The 19601-nt window shown below is 41.7% G+C and overlaps 1 protein-coding gene across 2 annotated transcripts in view; it reads right to left on the reverse strand.

Annotated features, from left to right (window-relative positions):
* NETO2 (neuropilin and tolloid like 2) overlaps window positions 1-13038 on the reverse strand; it is a 60086-nt gene extending 47048 nt beyond the window's left edge. The window contains exons 1-2 of one of the 2 annotated variants that reach the window (XM_054452895.2): window positions 12665-13038; window positions 1016-1072 (exon numbers count right to left, since the gene is read on the reverse strand). In XM_054452895.2, the coding sequence (XP_054308870.1) occupies window positions 1016-1072; window positions 12665-12698 (91 nt within the window). In that variant the 5' untranslated portion in view covers window positions 12699-13038. The remainder of the gene's footprint in view (window positions 1-1015; window positions 1073-12664) is intronic. The other variant, XM_054452897.2, reaches the window with a different exon arrangement.
* Window positions 13039-19601: the final 6563 nt, after the last annotated feature.

Raw genomic sequence — 19601 nt, forward strand, 5'->3', positions numbered from 1 at the left:
AGATGGAAAACAGAAGAGCCAAAAACAAAAACCAAGAGGGCCATAACTAAGTAAAATAATAGAATTCCTGAAAAGGCAAAAGAGAGAAAATGGAGGAAAGGGAATTTTAAAAATTAAAACAGAAAAAAAAAAAAGAAAATTTCCTAAAGACAAAATTCAGCTGAATGAGTGACTTAATGTAAATCCTGAATACTGAGTTAACCAGAATTACGACAGAACTGTGTTGAAAGGGTGGTACAAATGCAAGGTACGAGAACACTCATATATGGATGGTGTGGACGGTAGGTGCGCGAAAGAGCTAAATTCTCATCTTCCACGGTGAAAAATCATTATCTAATTTCTAAAACTGAAATAACCAAGAAGTAGCAATACAGCATGTTATTTAGAGAAAGGAAGGGAAATACCAAAAGAATCAGCTAAGAGTGATTATTTCCATGGAGCAGGAAGCTAAGTACGGCAAGATGGGGAACTCATTTTTCCTAATTAACTTTTTAGGAATGCTTTGATTTTTATCATGTGTATGTATTACTTAGATGAAAATAAAAAACAAACAAGGTTACACTGGAAATGTACTAAATTCAGACATAAAAATCTGGCTAAAAAAAAATCACACTAGCTAATCATCAATCATAAATCAAGACAAAAGAACAGGACCAAAGGACTTTGAATAAGATATTAACTGAAGTGTTTCATTTGTTTAAATTAGAAAAAGGGACTTTTATTTTTGCTTAGTGATAAATCTCATTTAATTTTTGGACATAATCTACAGTATGCTAGGAGCTACTAGTCATGTCAATTTTAAAAATTTATCAGGGCAAGACTTTATGCTGACAATTTACTCTAGTTAACTGCAGCTAAACCCAGTTAAACTGAGGCTGATGGGTTGACAGAAAGCCTTAGGTCACTGGAACACCCCAAAGGGATTATGGAAATAGTACCCAACAGCTGCAATCCTTTCGAATAAGCCAGTCCATTGTCTTAAACATGCAGTAAGTCACCAATGTAAGTACTTTACCTTGGGTTTTTTGGGCCACGGCAATCCCTTCCACTACCAGTACTGTTATTAACAACACTAGAGAAATAACAGAGAAGAAAAGTTATGAAATTGAATCTATACTACATTTTACTAAGTCAATAAAGAAAATTGGATGACAAAAAAAGATGAACTAAAATCACTATTTATTACTCAAAATTCACTCTCAAGATCTTTAAGCATTAAATGTTATACTCTGATTTGCTACCTAACCCTTAAGATAACCCAAGAAAACACAAGTAGTTTTGTACTCATTTATAAGCATTTAATAATACATGGCACTGAAAGCATTTTTCAACTTAATAGGTTTTTTTGTTTAAAAAAAAAAATACTTGTTTTTTGCAACAGACCTTGCTCATCCTAACTATTCCTCTATTTACTGTAGTCCATCTCAAAGTTTACATGCAGTATAGCTGGCTCTGCAATGTGCTATGGCAGTGAAAGTTCAATTAGATTATATCTGTTTTCTGAGAACATTCATAATCAAGACAGAAGTAAGGGGGCAGCAGTCTCCTAGAAATCAATTCAAACTGTCTTATCATTGTGCAGTACTACGCTGTGCTCTATGCTACAAAGGCTAGCCGTATTTAACACTGAAGCTTTTTTCTATGTTGAACATTTCTGAGACCCAATCAACAACATATTGAATTGTTTTGTGTATGTGGTTTGAAGATTTAAAGAAACATTTTTATGGATGTTGCACTCTCCCTTTCAATGGAAACCACACTGCCAGCCTGTCCTGAACTACTGCGTGAACTGGAGTTATTCATTCAGTGAATAGGCACTTACAGAGTATCCACTGAAGAGCGGGCACCAAGGATGCACAGGTGTGGAGAGAGAAATCGAGCAAAATGGTTAAGAGTGTGGACTTAAGGAGTTTCATGAATCTGGGCTAGGGTTCAAGTTTTGCCTTCTACCAGCTGTGAGGCCTTTTCAGCTCAGTTTACTTATTTGTAAAATGGAGATGACGTATAAATAGGTCAACCTCATTGGTGGCTGTGAAGATTAAATGAGATAATGTGTATAGTACTTTTATGTGCCAGGCATTCTGCTAAATAAATGATGGATATTAGGACAAACCAGCATCCACAAGGAATCAATGTATTGTTGAATCTACAATACAAGGTGAAACGGAGTTTAACAGGAGATATGCAGAAGGCATAATGGAAGCAGAAGGTCCATTCTGCTGGGGGCTAAGGGAAATAGAATGAGGAAAACTCCCAAAAAAGAAGGCATACTCTGGTTGGACCTTATAGTCCTTGAGTCCAGGAAAAGGAGAAAGAAACAGCTTAAATAAGAACTTGGAGGGCAGGGCGCTGGTGGCTCATGCCTGCAAATCCCAACACCTTTGGAGGCCGAGGCGAGAGGATTGCTTGAGCCCAGGAGTTCCAGAGGCCCTGTCTCTACGGAAAGAAAAAAAAAAATTAGCCAGGCATGGTGGCATGTGCCTGTAGTCCCAGCCACTTGGGAGGCTGAGGCAGGAGGATCACTAATGCCCAGGAGTTAAGAAGCTGCAGTGAGCCATGATCATGCCACTGCACTACTGCCTGGGCGAAAGAGTGAAACCATGCCTCAATAACATAACATAACATAACATCACATAACACATAACGTAACACATAACACATAACATAACAAACATAATATAACATAACATAACATAACATAACATAAAAACATGGAGGCATGAGTTCCAACCTACAGCAGGTTTTAGGGAACTCTGAGTAATACAGTGTGGTTGGCAAGTGGAAGGCTACAGCGGTATAGTAGGTTAGAGAAAAGTTGGGTGAGATCTGATTGTAACAAGTTTTGAATGGCATGCTAAAAAGTGTGGACTTCTAACTATAATGAGAAGCCCTTTTAGGTTTTTAAACAAGTGTACGGCATTATCACTTCTGTGTTTTAGACCAACAATCCTAATGGTTGTGTGGAGTCTATACTTTTAATGAGAAGAGAGAAGATCATTAGGAAGGAAAGGTGATCATGTTTGCATTACCATCTTTGAAGCAGAGTGGTGGCCGTGGAAAGGGAAAGGCGGAGAAACTAATGACATGGTTCAGGTGTAGAGTCAAGTGCAACTTACAGGACGTGAGGGGTGAGGGAGGTGGAGGCACTGGAGTCTGCTAGTGCAAGTGGTTGGTAGATAGTTACCACTGTTCACTCAACAGCACGTACTGGGTGTCTACTATCAAAGTCACCAACGTAGAAACGGTTAAGAGGTAGCTCTTGTTATTCAGTTAGTATCTTAAAATCTAATTCTTTGACCTCTTCATCCTTGGTTTCTTGCATCTTTGCTGACCTCTGTGTCTCCTCTGTCTTTTCTCAATAACGTTAATTTCCCCCTTCCCTTTCTTTGGTTGATGGTAGTGTTGAAGATCTCACGTTATGCTGAGATCTTGAACTCTTCACATCTTTACACTGGATCTGATTAGAAGAATGGAGTTTTGAAACATTTTTTTAAAACAGAAGATTTATGATCAAAAAGAAAAGTCAGGTAATAGTAGGTATTTGATAATTCAGCAAATAACCCAACCATTTGTATCAATTTATCTCATTAGAAGACACTATCTCCCCAGGCATATCATTCAGATCATACGCCACTGGTCAATATTTCGTGCTCAGTATACCGTTCCTCCTTAATCACAGGTGTAACTATTTACCAGTTTGACATTTACAAATCCATCTATAAGCAAATAATCACACAAAGCCAGCAGACAGGGCACGAAAGAGGTCAATAAACTGAAGACAAGACAGCAACGGCAACTATGGCAAAGGGATGAACTGTGCCCCCACAATTATGGTATACAATGACCAATAAAAAAGTGCCTGTATAAAATAACTGCTTTATGAAATTTGCACAGAATACACAAGTAAGGTAGAACAATCGTACTGAAGATAAAGTTGCAAGGCCAAATAGCCTATTATATTCTTTTCAACTTTATTTAGAGGGCTGCACAGTTTTCTTTTTTTCTCAAGTAAGTACTAGCTATTCACAACTCAATTGACCAAATGAGCTGTGCCACTAAATATAAAAACGACGTATAAAGAATATGGCGAATCTGCACAGCAATTAGGGATAGAAAAATTTACTGATACAGTTTTTGGTAATACAGTTGTGACTATTAATCCATTCTAAATTCTGTATCATTATAAACAGTTTCCTGAGTTGTATAACAAGGTCTTTGTACGCTGCTTGAGTTATAATCAGGCTGAGATATTAAAACAAATTCCATTAATGCTAAACCCTGCAATTATTTAGCACATGAAGCAGTTCTGTGGTTCTTTGTTCTGTCTTTATTCCCAATCTAGGTGCCACTGTTCCCTCTTACCAAAAGGATCAATAATATCTCAAATACAGGAATACCTCACACTTTGAATTCAATGATAATGTATATAGGAAGGCACTAATTCTATAAGGCAGAAATCTACACAAAAATAATTCTAAACTCTTTAACCATGCAATTTGATTGTACAGAGAACTGCTTGTGATTTAATGCTTGAGAAAGGTAATGTCCACCATTTATGACGTTACTCCTGGTTCTAGAGTTGAATTTAGTCTCACAATAACCTGTGTACAGATCTGACCTAAAATGAAGTCACTCGGATAATAAAAGGTAGGTGCTATTCAGGCTGTTAAACAATCCTCAAAGCCACTCCCTTTATTCCTCCTCTTTTTACCCTGAATCACTGTCATTTTAGCTCTAAGCAGACAATCCTGTTCCTAGGCCTTCCAGTTTTAAGGCCTACTTTCTACTGTAAAAAAAAAAAAAAAAAAAAAAAAAAAAAAGTCAAATTTATTCTTTTCACTATTACTTAATAGTGGCAATTCTAGTGAATGCAATAAATACTAGAAAGAAGACAAAATTATTATTTATAGATTTCAATGTTATTGAAAACCTAAAAACCTCAAGAGAATTATTTGAAAAATTATTACACCTATTAAGAAAGTAAAACTAAAATAAATAAACAATAAATACACTGAATAAAACAGAGCAGTAACATGTTTCTGAGTAGTAAAATAATGCTGCAAAGATAATAAGTCTTTCCAATAGGCCATACATTTAATATTTTAATAAAACTCTTAGTGGGTCCTGTTTCTGGACTTAACAAAATGTTTCTGATGCTCATCTTGAAGACTTTGTTATATTGGCCAAAGAAAATTTAGAAATCACATAAAATAAAACAACATATGATATATTTATTGTAAAGCTACAGTAATTAAAAAATGTAGCAATGACATAGGAAGAAACGGATGATCTGTTAAATACATGCAGCAACCCACTGTCTAACAGGTAGTGAGTCACTTCCTGTTGGCAATGAACCAAACAGACAAGGTCCTTATTCTCCAGCACCTTATAGATAAGAAAATGGAAAAAAATCAAAAGCTCAGAGATAGATATATATATCCAAGAATTAATTTTTATTTATTGATTGATTGAGACAGAGTCTCACTCTGTCGCCTAGGCTGGAGTGCAGTGGCGTGATTTTGGCTCACTTAACCTCTGCCTCTGGGTTCAAGCAATTCTTGTACCTCAGCTTCCTGAGTAGCTGGGACTACAGGCATGCGCCACCACGGCCAGCTCATTTTTTCTATTTTAGTAGGGACAGGGTTTCACTGTGTTGGCCAGGCTGGTCTCAAACTCCTGGCCTCAAGTGATCTGCCTGCCTCAGCCTCCCAAAGTGCTGAGATTACAGGCATGAGTCACCACACCCAGCCCCAAGAATTTATTATGATATACATGGTATTTGAAATCCTTGGTGAAAGGATGGATTTAATAAATGGTTCTGGGATAACATATTAATTCTTTGAAATAAAAATAGATCTCGCCTTCAAGCTAAAAACAAAAAATAAATACCAGATTGGGGAAAAAAAGGTGAATTATGTATATATTTTGGGGTGAAGAGCACCTTCATTTACTAACAATAGACACACAAATAAAAACTAATAATAAATGGGGGAAAAAAGATTAGACCATCACAAAAATGTGCCAAAACCCAAAAATTCAGCCTTACAAACATACAAACATACATACATATATACATGTACAGATTCTAGTGTTGGTCAGGCTATAGGAAACTGACATACTCATATAATGCCATTGGATTGTAAACTGGCACAACTTTTTGGAGGTTAATCTGGTAGAATATATTAAGGCTCAAAAATGTGCAAATCCCACCAGCATTTCTACTTCCAGGTGTGGGAACTGAATCACTGTGACCGTGGTCCTCAAACTTTAATGTGCATCATAATCACCTTCGGTTTATTAACTCACAGATGGGAGTACTTTCAGAGACTCTGATCCAGTGGGTCTGAGGCAGGGCTTGAGAATCTGCCTTTTAACAAATTCTCTAGGGATGCAGAAGCTGCTGGAGCTGGGACGACACTGTGAGAACCACTGCAACAGGAGCGTGGCAGATGACTGAAAGCAACAGCGAGAGGTGGCCTTTTCCCTCCTTTGGTGGTGGCAGGGTAGGGGTGGGCAAAAAGGAGTTGAGTCAATTTTGGAAACGTTGAACTTGAGGTGAATGCTCTACTATCTATTCTTATAAGGGCTCCAACAAATACGTCTTGTTTCTGAACATCTGCACTTGCCAGGGACCTTGGACCTCTTTGCTTCCATGAAAGTACATTTTCTAAAACCTGCTTTCTCCAGGAACCCTTTCCAGATTAATTTCACTTGACAGCATTCAGACTTTTCACTTCTGATCATTCAACAGCTCTCCATCTGTTTTTTAATTTTTTTGTTCTTATACTGATTTTGCACACTTCTATGTTGGCATTAGGTTTGGCACGAGTAACAGAAATACCTAAACTAACAGTTTAAAACAAGATAGAAATACATTGCTCTGTCATGCGAATAAGCTGGACACAGGGAGTCAAGCGTCAGAGTGAAGGCTCTATCAATACCAGGACCTGGGTTCCTTCTGTCTCATTACCCAGCTGTGAGAGGCTCATTTCCAAGGTCACCCTATGCTCCAGTATGAGGCTGGAGTGCCAGCTATTCTATCTTCATTATAGCTCCCATGTCTGCATTCTAGTTATCAAGAATGATGACTTGATAAAGGGCATTCTCCCTCTCTTTAAAAACACTTGCCAGGGCCAGGCGCGGTGACTCACGCCTGTAATTCCAGCACTTTGCGAGGCTGAGGTGGGAGGATCATGAGGTCAGGAGTTCAAGACCAGCCTGACCAATATGGTGAAACCCCGTCTCTACTAAAAATACAAAAATTAGCCGGGCATGGTGGCACGTGCCTGTAGTCCCAGCTACTTGGGAGGCTGAGGCAGGAGAATCACTTGAACCTGGGAGGCAGAGGTTGTGGTGCGCCAAGATCATGCCACTGCACTCCAGCCTGGGTGACAGAGCAAGACTCCATCTCAAACAAAACAAAACAAAAACGCTTGCCCATAATCTACAATGATTTCAAAATAGAAGTTTAAACAACAAAAACAACAATTCCCCTAAGTTGCACACATCATTTTCTACTTGTTATCTAACTGGCTAGACTTAGTCACATGGTCACCTAAACCAACAGGAAACTGGGAAATAGTCTTCATTTTGGGGAACTGTGTGCTCAGTTAAATTCAGAGAATTACTGACAAATAGTTAAATGGACATTTCTAGACAACTGGAAGTTTCTACCACAGTCCCTATAGTGTATTATGTACACAGCAGCCAGTGATCTTTTCAAAATACAAATCAGATCACATCACAGCCTTGCTTAAAATCTTCCAGTAGAGTCCCATTATAGTTAGAACAAATCTGTGCCCCTTACTCTGACTTCGGAGGTCCTATGTGACCTGGAGCTCGCGTGTCTCTCTGGCCTTCCGAGCACTCTCTACTAGAACACAGGCCTTCTTCCCATCACTTAAAACACATCAAGCTAATTCTTGCCTTGGGGACCAGCTGTGCCTTCGGCCTAGAATCTCTTTGGCTGATTCCTTCCTGTTGTTCAGGTCTTGTGAGGCTTTCCTAATTTCTAAATAAGCGCTACATTTTCTCCTTCATTTTGCTTTATTTCATTATTATATTACCTGGTATTTTAAGGCTTGTTGGTTGTCTGTCTCTTCTTACTAGAGAGAAGGGCTTTGTCTGTCTGATTCACTGATGCATCTCCACGGCCTAAAAGACTGTCTGGCCTCAACAGTATTCAATACAGACATGATGAACACATGGGGGTGACTGAGCGTGACTCCAGTGCATCTTCTTTGTAACCGCAAACACATAGCACAGTAACTGACAGGCACACATCTTGGATGAACAAACAGTAGCCACACGTGACCTCGCTTTTTAAAATGTGAGCACAAATCAGGCATGGGAAAAGAACTGAGATTCCCCCCTACCCTCCTGAGATACCCTGCCATCACTGTTATTTTCCTCAAGCTGGCTCAATTTACCTTTGTTAGTAATTAAGTGTGTCTCTTTCTACGTCTTCCTGTGTTAAGCAACTCAGTGGTAAACATAAAGCTTTTAAAATCCAACACAAGATGCTAGAACCACCTACCTGGTCTCTCTGCTCATTACCATTTCTTATAATGACAGCAGAACAGAGTTCAATTAGAGTCCACATACTATTTGACATGGCAGTCACTTGTTTTTGATAAACTATGTTCCAAAGAACAAAAAAAGTACCCAAATTTAATCAAACTCAATCATACTTTACTAGTTAAGAACAAAGATGGATGGTGAACTTTGGGATCACTCCAGCCTACATATGCTAATGACATGCCAATCACTTTAGTAAGAAAGAGTAACTCTATAGCAGAAGTGCTTTCTCTTTCCTGCAGAATGTGACAAACTCCTCCTTAGTAGAGCTGATCTGAGATGGCGCTTTTGTAAGCTCTATTTTAATTACACATCAGTCCTCCTGACTGCACAGTGACTACCATCACCTTCTAACATGATCAGGTCATATTTGAAAGACTACTTGGTATCTTCTAGTGCTGTAATTTCCAATGTTACTCCAGGCATATTTAAACCAACATGTCTTAATGTCATTTTGATTAGAAAGGATTGAACTTTCAGATTAGTATACCCTGTAATTTTGGAAGCAATATAACAAACCCGTTGAAGTGTCAGTTCTTGGAGCCACCCCGGTGTTTGAGGTGACTGAGAGGGCAAGACCTCCCACCAATCACAGCAACTCTGTTCTGTTGTCCTTTTTTTTTTTTTTTTTTTTCAAGTGCTTCCTCACAAAAGTTCCCCTAAAGTTTGGAAACCACTAGATTAGACCACCTCTTAAGATGCTCCTTTCCAACCCAAAGATCATAATAATTTCAATCTCCAGTGCCTCAGGGAGACGTATTTCTAAGTATAAATAATTATTCCACAGGAGCGTAAGTTGAAAAATGATAGGAGATTGTGCTGGATGGGTGGTACCTCAAGAGAAGGAGGTAGTCTATTGTTTTAAAATTTCAGATATGAACTTTATTTCTAGTCTATCATTTTTCTATCCTTTCTAAAAAGGACTGAAAATGGCTTTGATTTCAACTTGTTTTGTCATGCAGGGTTTTTCCTAAATAGCGATTTTAATTTCAAAATGAAAGGTAAACCAGATTGCCGTTGAGGATTTACTACAACAAAACCATTATTTAATAAGACTTTTCAATTGACAGTGTTAAAACAGTTTTTCCCAACCCCTGGAAGGAAAAGCCAAAAAGTTGATTTTTAACAAGGCTTTAGTATTAAAGGACAAGTTTTTCAGTACCACACTTATTTCTGTATAACTAGTTTATAGTCCTGGGTGAAATGTAAGAATGAAAAACGAGTTAATACTTGCACCGTCTCAGACAAGATTTTTAAATACAGTGCCAAGGAATATTTCTGCTGTTACATTACAAATTTAACCAGTTTCTACAGCTTGAAATATTGCTGAGTTGAATAGATTCTCCTGAAGCAAGTGTGCAGAATAAGAACAAAAAATGGATTTATAATCCTCATGTAATATTTTCATGAGACTATAATGCTTAGTTAGCCTTGACAGAAGATTAACTCAAATTCTGTGAGGCCTAGAGGGATCACAGTTAAAAGTGAATTTTTTAGTTTCAACAACATAGGAAAGGTTTAAAAGCCTAGCAAGGTTATTCTTTTGTCTTAATAGCTGAAAGTAAAACAAGAATAATCAGCGGCATCTTAAAGAACTAAAATTACTTTCTACTTAAAATCTCACACACTCATTATGGCTGATTTATTTTAGTAGAAACTGACCATAGTATTTCAAACAAGGCTTCCGTGGGTAATATCCACAATTATGTAAATGTTAAATAGCTGCTTCAGATAAGCACCTCTTTGATGTTGAAGCAATTCACTTTATAGGATAAAAGGAAAACTTCTTCATGCCTTGGGGCACACAATGAGTAGTTGGTAATGGGAAAGGCCAGTATCTTTTTAAAAGGCAACTTTTTAAAATTAAAATACTGATTTTTAAATAAATTATACATGCGTTTGGTAAAAAAACAAAACAAAACAAACAAACAAACAAACAAAAACCACACACACACAAAATCAAGTGATACAAATAGGTGTGCAGTGAAACCAGTCTTCCCTTCATTCTTGTCTTTCAATCCCCTAGATTTCCGTATTAGAATCAACTACTGTTAACAATTTCTTGAATCTTTCCAGACCAGTTCTTGACATTTACAAGTTAATACCACAGAAGACTTTAAAAATAACTTGCTTTCTCTCTAGGAAGCCACCACCACCAACAGCAGCAACAACAACAATAATTCAGCTTGAGCTTTAAAAATACTCCAGCATGTAAAAATAGTGTAGGCTGACTTAACACTGAAAAAAGAAAAGCCAGACACTATATTGTTTTCACCGTAGCTCTGCCATCACCAGAATCCTTTCCTGAAAGGTGCAACACTCAACGCTTCACCACGATGGCCAGAGAGGGCAGTGTGCACCCACGGGAAAGGCGAAGGCAGAAACGCTGCAAATCCCTTCACCATTGGAGAAGGCTCTACCAGCCCCCCTACCCTATCCAGCTCGATTTTATCAAGTTCTGCAGGTAAAGCAGTGTGACAGATCTACGCGACTTCATCCGGGGGTGCTCTCGGATGCACGGTCAGTAGCATGCTGACAACCTTACCGTAGTGAGGGCGCAATCCGACAACGGCAGAAAATTCAGATAAGCAGCACGATCAGAAATCCTAGTGTGCATACGGTTTATCACGAAAGAGTAAAAACATTCCTCTCCCAGGAATGACTGTAAAAACTAGGAGTTAGAGATATGAAAACTACAGGATGAATTTCAGAGTTGTTTTCAATTGTAATAAAGGAATCACTACGGATTTACGGTTTGTGAAATATTCATCAGCTAGAAAGTCCTAGGTTACCTTAGTACAAGCTGTAGATACGTTTACAGTGGGGTAGTTAAACGTTTCGAATTACTGAAATCTCAATTACGAATTTAGGAATATGTGGAGAGTAGACAATGTGTCCAATTAAAATCAAAAGCAAAATTACACTGAACTTTCTAATAAGACAAATTTGAAAAAAGTGTTAGGGAGCAGGAAAAACGTCACTCTGTAAATATTAAGATACAGTGCTGAGTTATACAAGACACCGTTAACAATGCCTCAGCTGTACCCTCAAAATTTAAAAAAAAAGAACATGTTACGACATTACAAACATGTCAGCTTTCAATTTAAATCAGCAGTGGGGAAAAGGGAAGTCCTTTACTGAGTGGTGGTGCTGTTTTCCCTCTGGAAATTGAAAAGACGATTTACTCAGTCCGAGTTTCAGGAGCAACTTTGTATCCCAATCCTAATTATCTATGTATAAAAATTTTCATCTAAATTACCACCTCCTGGGAAATGCAAAGCGGGTGGAGTGTATTTTAGAGCTCTGTGCTCTTGGCAAGCCAACTGTTTTAATTCCCAGTACAACAAATTAGTAAGAACCGAACACCAGCGGCGGGGAATTCTGAGACCTCTGGCGGAGCGCGAGGAGCGCGGTTCCGGGGAGCGCCGCGTCCTGGGAAGCGCCCGAGCTCAGCCCGAGCAGCAGCGCTCCCCGGGGACCGGGACGAGCCGGGTCCGCGGCGCCCGCGCGCCGCCCCCGGAGCCCGCAGTGGTGCCGCAGCCTCCGCGGCCGCAGCAGGTGGGACCCGGCCGGCCCGGCAGGCCCCGTTCCCCGCCGCGAGGTGCAGGCGCCGCGAGGCTATTCAAAAACCGCTGCACGACGTCACGGCCGCGGCTTTTATTGTTCTCGTGGAATTACTTTTTGCCATCACATCTGGAGAAAGACCGGCCTTCGCTCCACGACAGGAATCTCACAACTTTGCAAAGGGATGCGCGTAATTCTACGGAAGCGGCGCGAGGGCGCAGCCCGGAGGGCCCTGCTGGGCCCAGGGGCCTCCTGGCCGCCTTCCCGACCCGATCCCCCTTCCCACACGCGCCCCGCGAACGTCGGCCGGACTCGCAGGGGTGGGAGGCGGCGCGCCCGGAGAGCCGGTGGGGCCGGGCAGGGTGCGCGCACCGCGGTCCGCCACGAGTAGCCGCGAGCCCGGCCAGACAAAGAGGCGCGTCGGGTCCCGGGCGCGGGTAAGGGACGCAGGGGCGCGGGCAGGGCGGCGCGCCAGTCTCGGCCCGCAGGGGGCGCCGTCCGCGGCCCCAGCGCCGGTCCTTACCTTTGAGGACCGAGCAGAGCCGCTCCAGGGCCATGTTCCCGAGCTGCCCGGCGCTTCGCGAGGGGCTGAGGTAGCGGCGGCGGCGGCGGCGGCGGCGAGGCGCTCACGGCCCGGCGCGGCGGCGGCGGCGGCCCCACTCCGTCCCCATCGCCGGCCAGCAGCTGCCTCCCCGCGGGGCAGAGCTCAGGTCCTGCGGCCCGCCATGCCCGAGCCCCCCAGTGGGCTCCCGCGCGGCCCAAGCACCCCGACGGGCGCTGCCTCCTGCTCCGCGGCGCCCCGTCCCATCGACCGCCCGAGGGCCGAGGAGTGTGGGCGCGCAGCGCGGGAACGGCGGGCAGCTTCGCCCGCGGCCCCAGCGCGGGATCCACTGAAGTGGCGGGCGCGGGGCGCCCAGGCTCATTTAAGCAGGGAGCGCGAGCGCCGCGTGCCGGCTGCGCCGCCTGTGCGCATGTGCCCGCCCCGCCCCGCCCCGCGCCGCCCCGCGCCTCGCGCGCCCGCCGCGGCCTCGCGCCGTGGGACGGCGTGGCTACCCCCCTGGCTGCCGTTAGGATTGGGGGCCGGCTGGGCGCGGGGGTCGTGAGGGCGCCTCTCGCCGTGGCTGCACGGCGGCCTCGTCCGAGAGGCCGGCGCCGGGGCAGTGACCGGCCCGTGCCCAGCCGCCGCGCAGGGCGCCCGGGGCGGTTGGCCGAGCCCTCGAGGCCTCCCGTCTGACGGAGGCGCCCGGGAAGCGCCGCCCACCTCGGCCCCGCACCCTCGCCCGCCTACCCGGTCTCCGCCAGCCCTAGCAGACAGAGAGGGGCGCCGGCCCCTGGTCCCCCAGACCTCCATTCAAGGTCAAAACTTTGCCCAGCTCAGCCTTGCTCGACCCCGGGCAGGGAAGCGCGGACATCGGCAGAGGGAGCCCGAGGCTCTCCGTGCCCTTCGCGCCGGTGAGTTCCCGACGCGCGGCGCTGCCGGCATTTCCCTAGCGCCCGCCAGGTTGACAGGCACTTCAGTACCAACTCCTCAGACTCCCCCTCATGAAGTAGGTTTTAGGGGATTGGAAAGTCGAGGCCAGAAAGGTGAAACCCTTCGTCCAGAGTCACGTAGCGAATGAGCGGCAGGGCTGTGCACCTCCCCCGAGGCAGCCCTCCTAGCAGCTAACCACTACGCTGGTTGATGGGAGTCTCCAGGTCTGCCAACAACTGCCTGGCTGTTGGTGGTATTCATGATCCTGCTTTATTTTCTCCATAGCGGTTATCACACTGATATGACCTTCCTCATTTATTTATTTGTTCGTCCTTTATATCTCCCTCACCCTCACACTATTAAAATATCAGCTGCTTGCGGGCAGGCCGACTGCATTCATTTTTTTCACTCCACACATACGTATTGGGTGTTAATTATGTGCAGAAGACAATGATTGGTGCTGGAGATAACAACCGTGATCAAGGCCTTACCATAATAGAATATTTATGCGTCTCTGCGTGTAGTAGTAACTCTATAAATGTTTGTCTAACCAATTGTAGCTAAAGACAATGTCAGGCAACTGAAAAATTTTTCAGGTGTTAAGCTCTTCTCTCTTTGTATTCCTTCAAGAAAGGCACAAAAGCATAAATAATTCATGGGATTTACAAAGGAAAAACATATTTAACACCAGTTAATATCGAGGTGTTTCACCCTTTGCCATGTGCTATGAATGGGGGCATAAAAGATGGGTAAGTTTGGGTTCCTAAAGGTAACCACCTACTACAGTTAAGATGGCACACGAGAACCAATTAGGAAATAAAACATTTAAGAACTTTTTCCCACGGATATAAAAAGGTGGCTCACGCATGTAATCCCAGCACTTTGGGAGGCTGAGGCAGGCGGGTCACCTGAGGTCAGAGGTTTGAGACCAGCCTGGCCGACATGGTGAAACCCCATCTCTACTAAAAATACAAAAATTAGCTGGGCGTGGTGGCATGCACCTGTAGTCCCAGCTACTAGGGAGGCTGAGGCAGGAGAATCCCTTGAACTGCACTCCAGCCTGGGCAACAGCGAGACTCCGTCTCTAATAATAATAATAATAATAATAATAATGTAGCATATTAGTAGAATAGGACAGTAAGAAGACAATATTAAGTATAAGTTACAGACAACAGTGAACCAAAAAAATTTGAGAGGAAGGGGCTCTCAAATAAGGGGCTCTCAAATTAAGAACGTAGTAGTTTCTTAATGTGAAGTTGTTGACTGAAGGAAAAATGTGTGTGTGATGTCATCAGAGAAGGCTTCCTGAAGGAGGTGACACACAAACCATGGAAATGCTTGGGGTGGCGAGAGGAGAGGAGGCAGAAGAAGAGCTCAGCAGGCGGGGAGCAGGATGAGCCTGGAACGTGGGGCAAGTGTTGTGTTTGGTATTAAAGAAGAGGTTGGACATGGTGGGCTTTGATTATGGAGATAGGTGCTCAAATGCTAGTTAGGTAAATGATTACTTTTAATAGTGCAGTAATGGAGTTCTGGGAAGATTCATCTGGCAGTTGAGGTTGTAATAAAAGGAGAGATTAGAGCAACCACAAGAATTCCAAAAGTAGATCTGTAATACTTCTACGTTTACTTTAGAAGCTCTTACTTGTATTATTTTGATTAAACCTACAAAGTCTTTTTTCCTCTAGAATGTTGGCTTGGGAGTAGATTCCAATTGGGAATGTTCATTTTGTGGCTCCCTTTTAAGACACCTGTCTTTTAGATGTGCTGGTGGAATCGTCTGCAGTCGATTTTTCGAGGAATGTAGGAAAGCACAGATCATAGCTGAGACTACTGTGTGGCCATATCAAAAGCCTGTGACTACATATCAAAAGCTGAGACTACTGTGTGGCCAAATCAAAAGGGAAGCGTTTTCATGTCTCTCACTTGGGCGTTCTGTATTTGAATTATTATTTTCGTGGAAGATCACCCAGTAGCACCCAGTCTGTTCCCAGATTACCTGGCAGTTTCCAGGTGACTGAGGACTCGGCTTTCCTTGCATCCTGCCAGTCTCCCAGGCATCCATTCACGCTCTCCAACTCCTCACAATCATTCGTATAGTTTGAATTGGGTTTTCTCTGACCAAGTCCCATGTAGTACTTGAATGGTATTGCATGGCATTTACTTGTTACTAGAATGAACCTTGTTTTTTGTTTTTTTTTTGAGACGGAGTCTCACTCTGTCACCCAGGCTGGAGTGCAATGGCTCACTGCAACCTCTGCCTCCCGGGTTCAAGTGATTCTCCTGCCTCAGCTTCCTGAGTAGCTGGGATTACAGGCGCCTGCCACTATGTCCAGCTAATTTTTTTTTTTGTATTTTTGGAGAAACGGGGTTTCACCATGTTGGTCAGGCTGATCTCGAACTCCCGACCTCAGGTAATCTGCCCGCCTCGGCCTCCCAAAGTGCTGGGATTACGGGTGTGAGCCACCACGCCCGGCTGAATGAACCATTTTTTAAAAGGAAGCATTTTATTGTCAATGTTTATACACTTAACAAATTTTTGTTGTGTCTCTGTTTTGCTATTGTTTGGGAGTGTTAACATTTTATTACATGACAGCCAAGGAAAGCAGGTTGTTGCATTTGGAGATTGTTACTTACTGTCTGTGTCCCCTCCTAGTTCATATGTTGAAGCCCTAACCTACAGTGTGGCTGTATTTGAAGAGGAGGGCCTCGAGGGAAGTGATTAAGGTTAAATGAGGCCGTATGGGTGGGTCCCTGATCTGAAAGAAATAGTGTCCTGATGGGAAGAGATATCAGAGAGCCTGCTGTCTCTTCATGCACAGGCACCAGGAAAGGCCATGTGAGGACACAGCAAGAAGGCAGTCATCTGCAAGCCAGGAAGAGCATCCTCATCACAAACTGAATTGGCTCCTGCCTTGATCTAGGACTTTAGCCTCCAGAACTGTGAGGAAGTATGTCTGTTGTTTCAGCTACCCAGTCTACGGTATTTTGTTGTGGCAGGCTGAACCAGCTAATACAGAGATTATAACTAAGGAAGGTAGAGGAATTTAAAAAGAACCAAACTTTTATGTGCAGAAACTCTATTTGTAGTAAAATATAATATGGATCTTTATAGGGTGCAAATATGGCTATAGCAATGGTGACATTTAGTGAAAAACAATGAGGTGGGTTCTCAGTATATGAAGATTTCAGTGTTTATTACACAACTGTAGGGTTTTTTTTAGGGAAGGAAAAGAGGAAAATTGTAATTTTTAAAAAGTGCATTCTGTTAGTCTGCTCAGGCTGCCATGGCAGAATTACAGTGTAGCTATAGACTGGGTGGCTTATAGTGTAGAAATGTGTTTTCTCACAGTTCTAGAGGCTAGTTTCTGCTGAGGCCTCTCTCCTGGCTTGCGGACTGTCACGTTCTCACTGTGTCTTCAGCGGCCTTTTACTCTTTCTGTGCGCACCCCTTGTCTCTTCCTCTTCTAATAAGGACACCAGTCCTATTGGATTAGGGTCCAACCCTTCTGACCTCATTTAACCTTAACTATTTCCTTAAAGGCCCTGTCTCCAAAAAGTTATATAGAGGGATAGGGCTTCGACATGTGAATTTGTGGGAAACACAGTTCAGCCCATAAAATGCATGAGCCACAATCATTCCTGTGTTATTGATATTGAAGAAGAGCTGTCAGGGAGTCAAAGAGTTCTTTCAGTAACACTGTCCCCTAAACTTCTAAATTTCTGGTTAGCATAATTTTAAACAAAGAACGCTTTTAAGAAATATTGCTTCCTATTAATATAAAATATTTCATCTTTACCAGGAAAATTTCAAATTGTCAAGAAAATTTCTGGTCATTAGTTACTTTCCTTTGATTGTGAAAAACTAAGAAATGCCCTTATTTTAGTCATGTGCTGCATAATGACCTTTTGGTGGATGATGGACCACATACACAACTGTGGTCCCATAAGATTATAATACCATATTTTTACTGTGCCCTTTCTATGTTTAGATATCATTAGATATTCAAATACCTACCATTGTGTGTAGGCAGTAATTGCCTACACTATTCAGTACAGTCACTTGCTGTACAGGTTTGTAGCATAGGAATAATACGATAAACTGTAGAGCCTAGGTGTGTAATAGGCTACACCATCTAGGTTTGTGTAAGGACACTCTATGAAGTTTGCACAGTGACGCATTTCTTAGAATGTATGTCTATCGTTAAGTGACATATGACTGTATATTTCTTAGAATAAAGTTACTAACATATATGGCATCTTTTTTTTCTTTAAAACCAAAATCCTATGTTGAAAAGAGATGTGTTTGCTTAAACCTACTTACTTTCTAACCTGGTGTTCTTTCATTAAAATCAACATCCCCCCCTCCAAAAAACTATTTACTAAAAGCTGAAACAAATGCTAGTTTATTGGTGCAGTATGAAACCATAAGTGTAAATTCTTGATACAGTTATTTGGTAATGTTTGTTAAATAATAAAAATTTCTTATAAATTCAACTTAAGGGCTTAATGGACTGTGAATATCTGTGCTGGCTTATATTCTTACGCTGTTTAAAACAAACATGACTGGAATGCATCTATTCAACTATATGTCAGTGTTATTTAATTCTTATATTTGTGAGAAAGGTATATCTAAATTACTGTACTATTAAATCTATTTTGTGCCATAAAATATGTAATCTAAGACTTGTAATGAAACTTCTGTTTTTAGATATATGATCTACAAAGGGATCTTTGGGAAAGTTTTATAAGATTTTTTTTAAAATTGTGAAATATAATCCATACTTAGAAAAGCACCTTAAACAAATATGTATGTACAGTTTAATAAAGTGAAGGGTCATGAAAATACTACCCAAATCAAGAAATGAAACATCACTTACATACTAAAGTCCTCCATATGCCTTTGCCTGGCCATAATCTTCTCCCAATTCCCTAGAGTTTATCACTATTCCGACTTTTGTTATTTCCTACCTTTTCTTTGTAGTTTTTCAAATAAATATATCCTTAAACAATATAGTTTTTTTCTTGTTTTTGAACTTTATATGTATGAGTGGATCATGATGTGTGTATGCTTTTGTGTTTTGCTTTTTGGCTTAACTTTGTGAGATTAATCCATGTGGTGTGTGCAAGTGTAGTTCATGAAATGTCACGGCTGTATAGTATTTCATTGTATAGAAATCCATGTAGATGGATATTTAGGCAGTTTCTAGATTTTGGCCATTATGAACATAGTTGCTATGAATATTTTTATACCTATAGCCTGGTGCACATGTGTGAGAATTTCTTAAGAGTAGACGTGATATGTAGATTTAGAGTATGCATATCTTCTACTCCAAATAAAACCAACCACTGCTTTTACTTTTTTTTTTTTTTAAACTTATGTCCCACTAAGAGTGTATCAGACTTTTGTTGCACCACATCCATACCAACATTTGGTTATGGTCAGTAGTTAATACTTTCTGTCAATCATTTTGCTCAATTTTTTATTGAGCTGTCTTTTTCTTTCTAAATAATTTTGTAGGATTTCTAGATTTTGAATACAGTCATTTTTATTTGTTGAAAATATCTTCTTTCATTTGGTGACTTATCTCTTCACACTTTCGAACTTCGTATAGTTCTTGTGGACAGAGTTACTAATTTTAATACACTTCAATATATCAGAAATTTCCTTTATAGTGTTTTTTTAATGACTTGAATAGGAAACCCACCCTCACTCTAGTATCATGAAGTTATTAAATTAAGTACTAGAAGCTTATAAATTTGCATTCACATTTCACCTTCAATCCACCTGGAATTGATTTTTCTGTGTGATGGGAGTGCAGTTATCTTTTAGTTAATGAATTGTCTCAGCTTATTGTTAAAAGGCCGTTCATATTCCTCTGCTCTGTGGTGTTACCTCCTTCCTGAATCAAACTTCCATGTGTATGAGTCTTTCTCTGCACTCCCTAATATGTTCCATTGGTCTGTCTCTCTCTTCACCAATACCACACTC

The sequence above is a fragment of the Pongo pygmaeus genome, chromosome 18, assembly GCF_028885625.2.
Source record: "Pongo pygmaeus isolate AG05252 chromosome 18, NHGRI_mPonPyg2-v2.0_pri, whole genome shotgun sequence".
NCBI classification, from domain to species: Eukaryota; Metazoa; Chordata; class Mammalia; order Primates; family Hominidae; genus Pongo; species Pongo pygmaeus.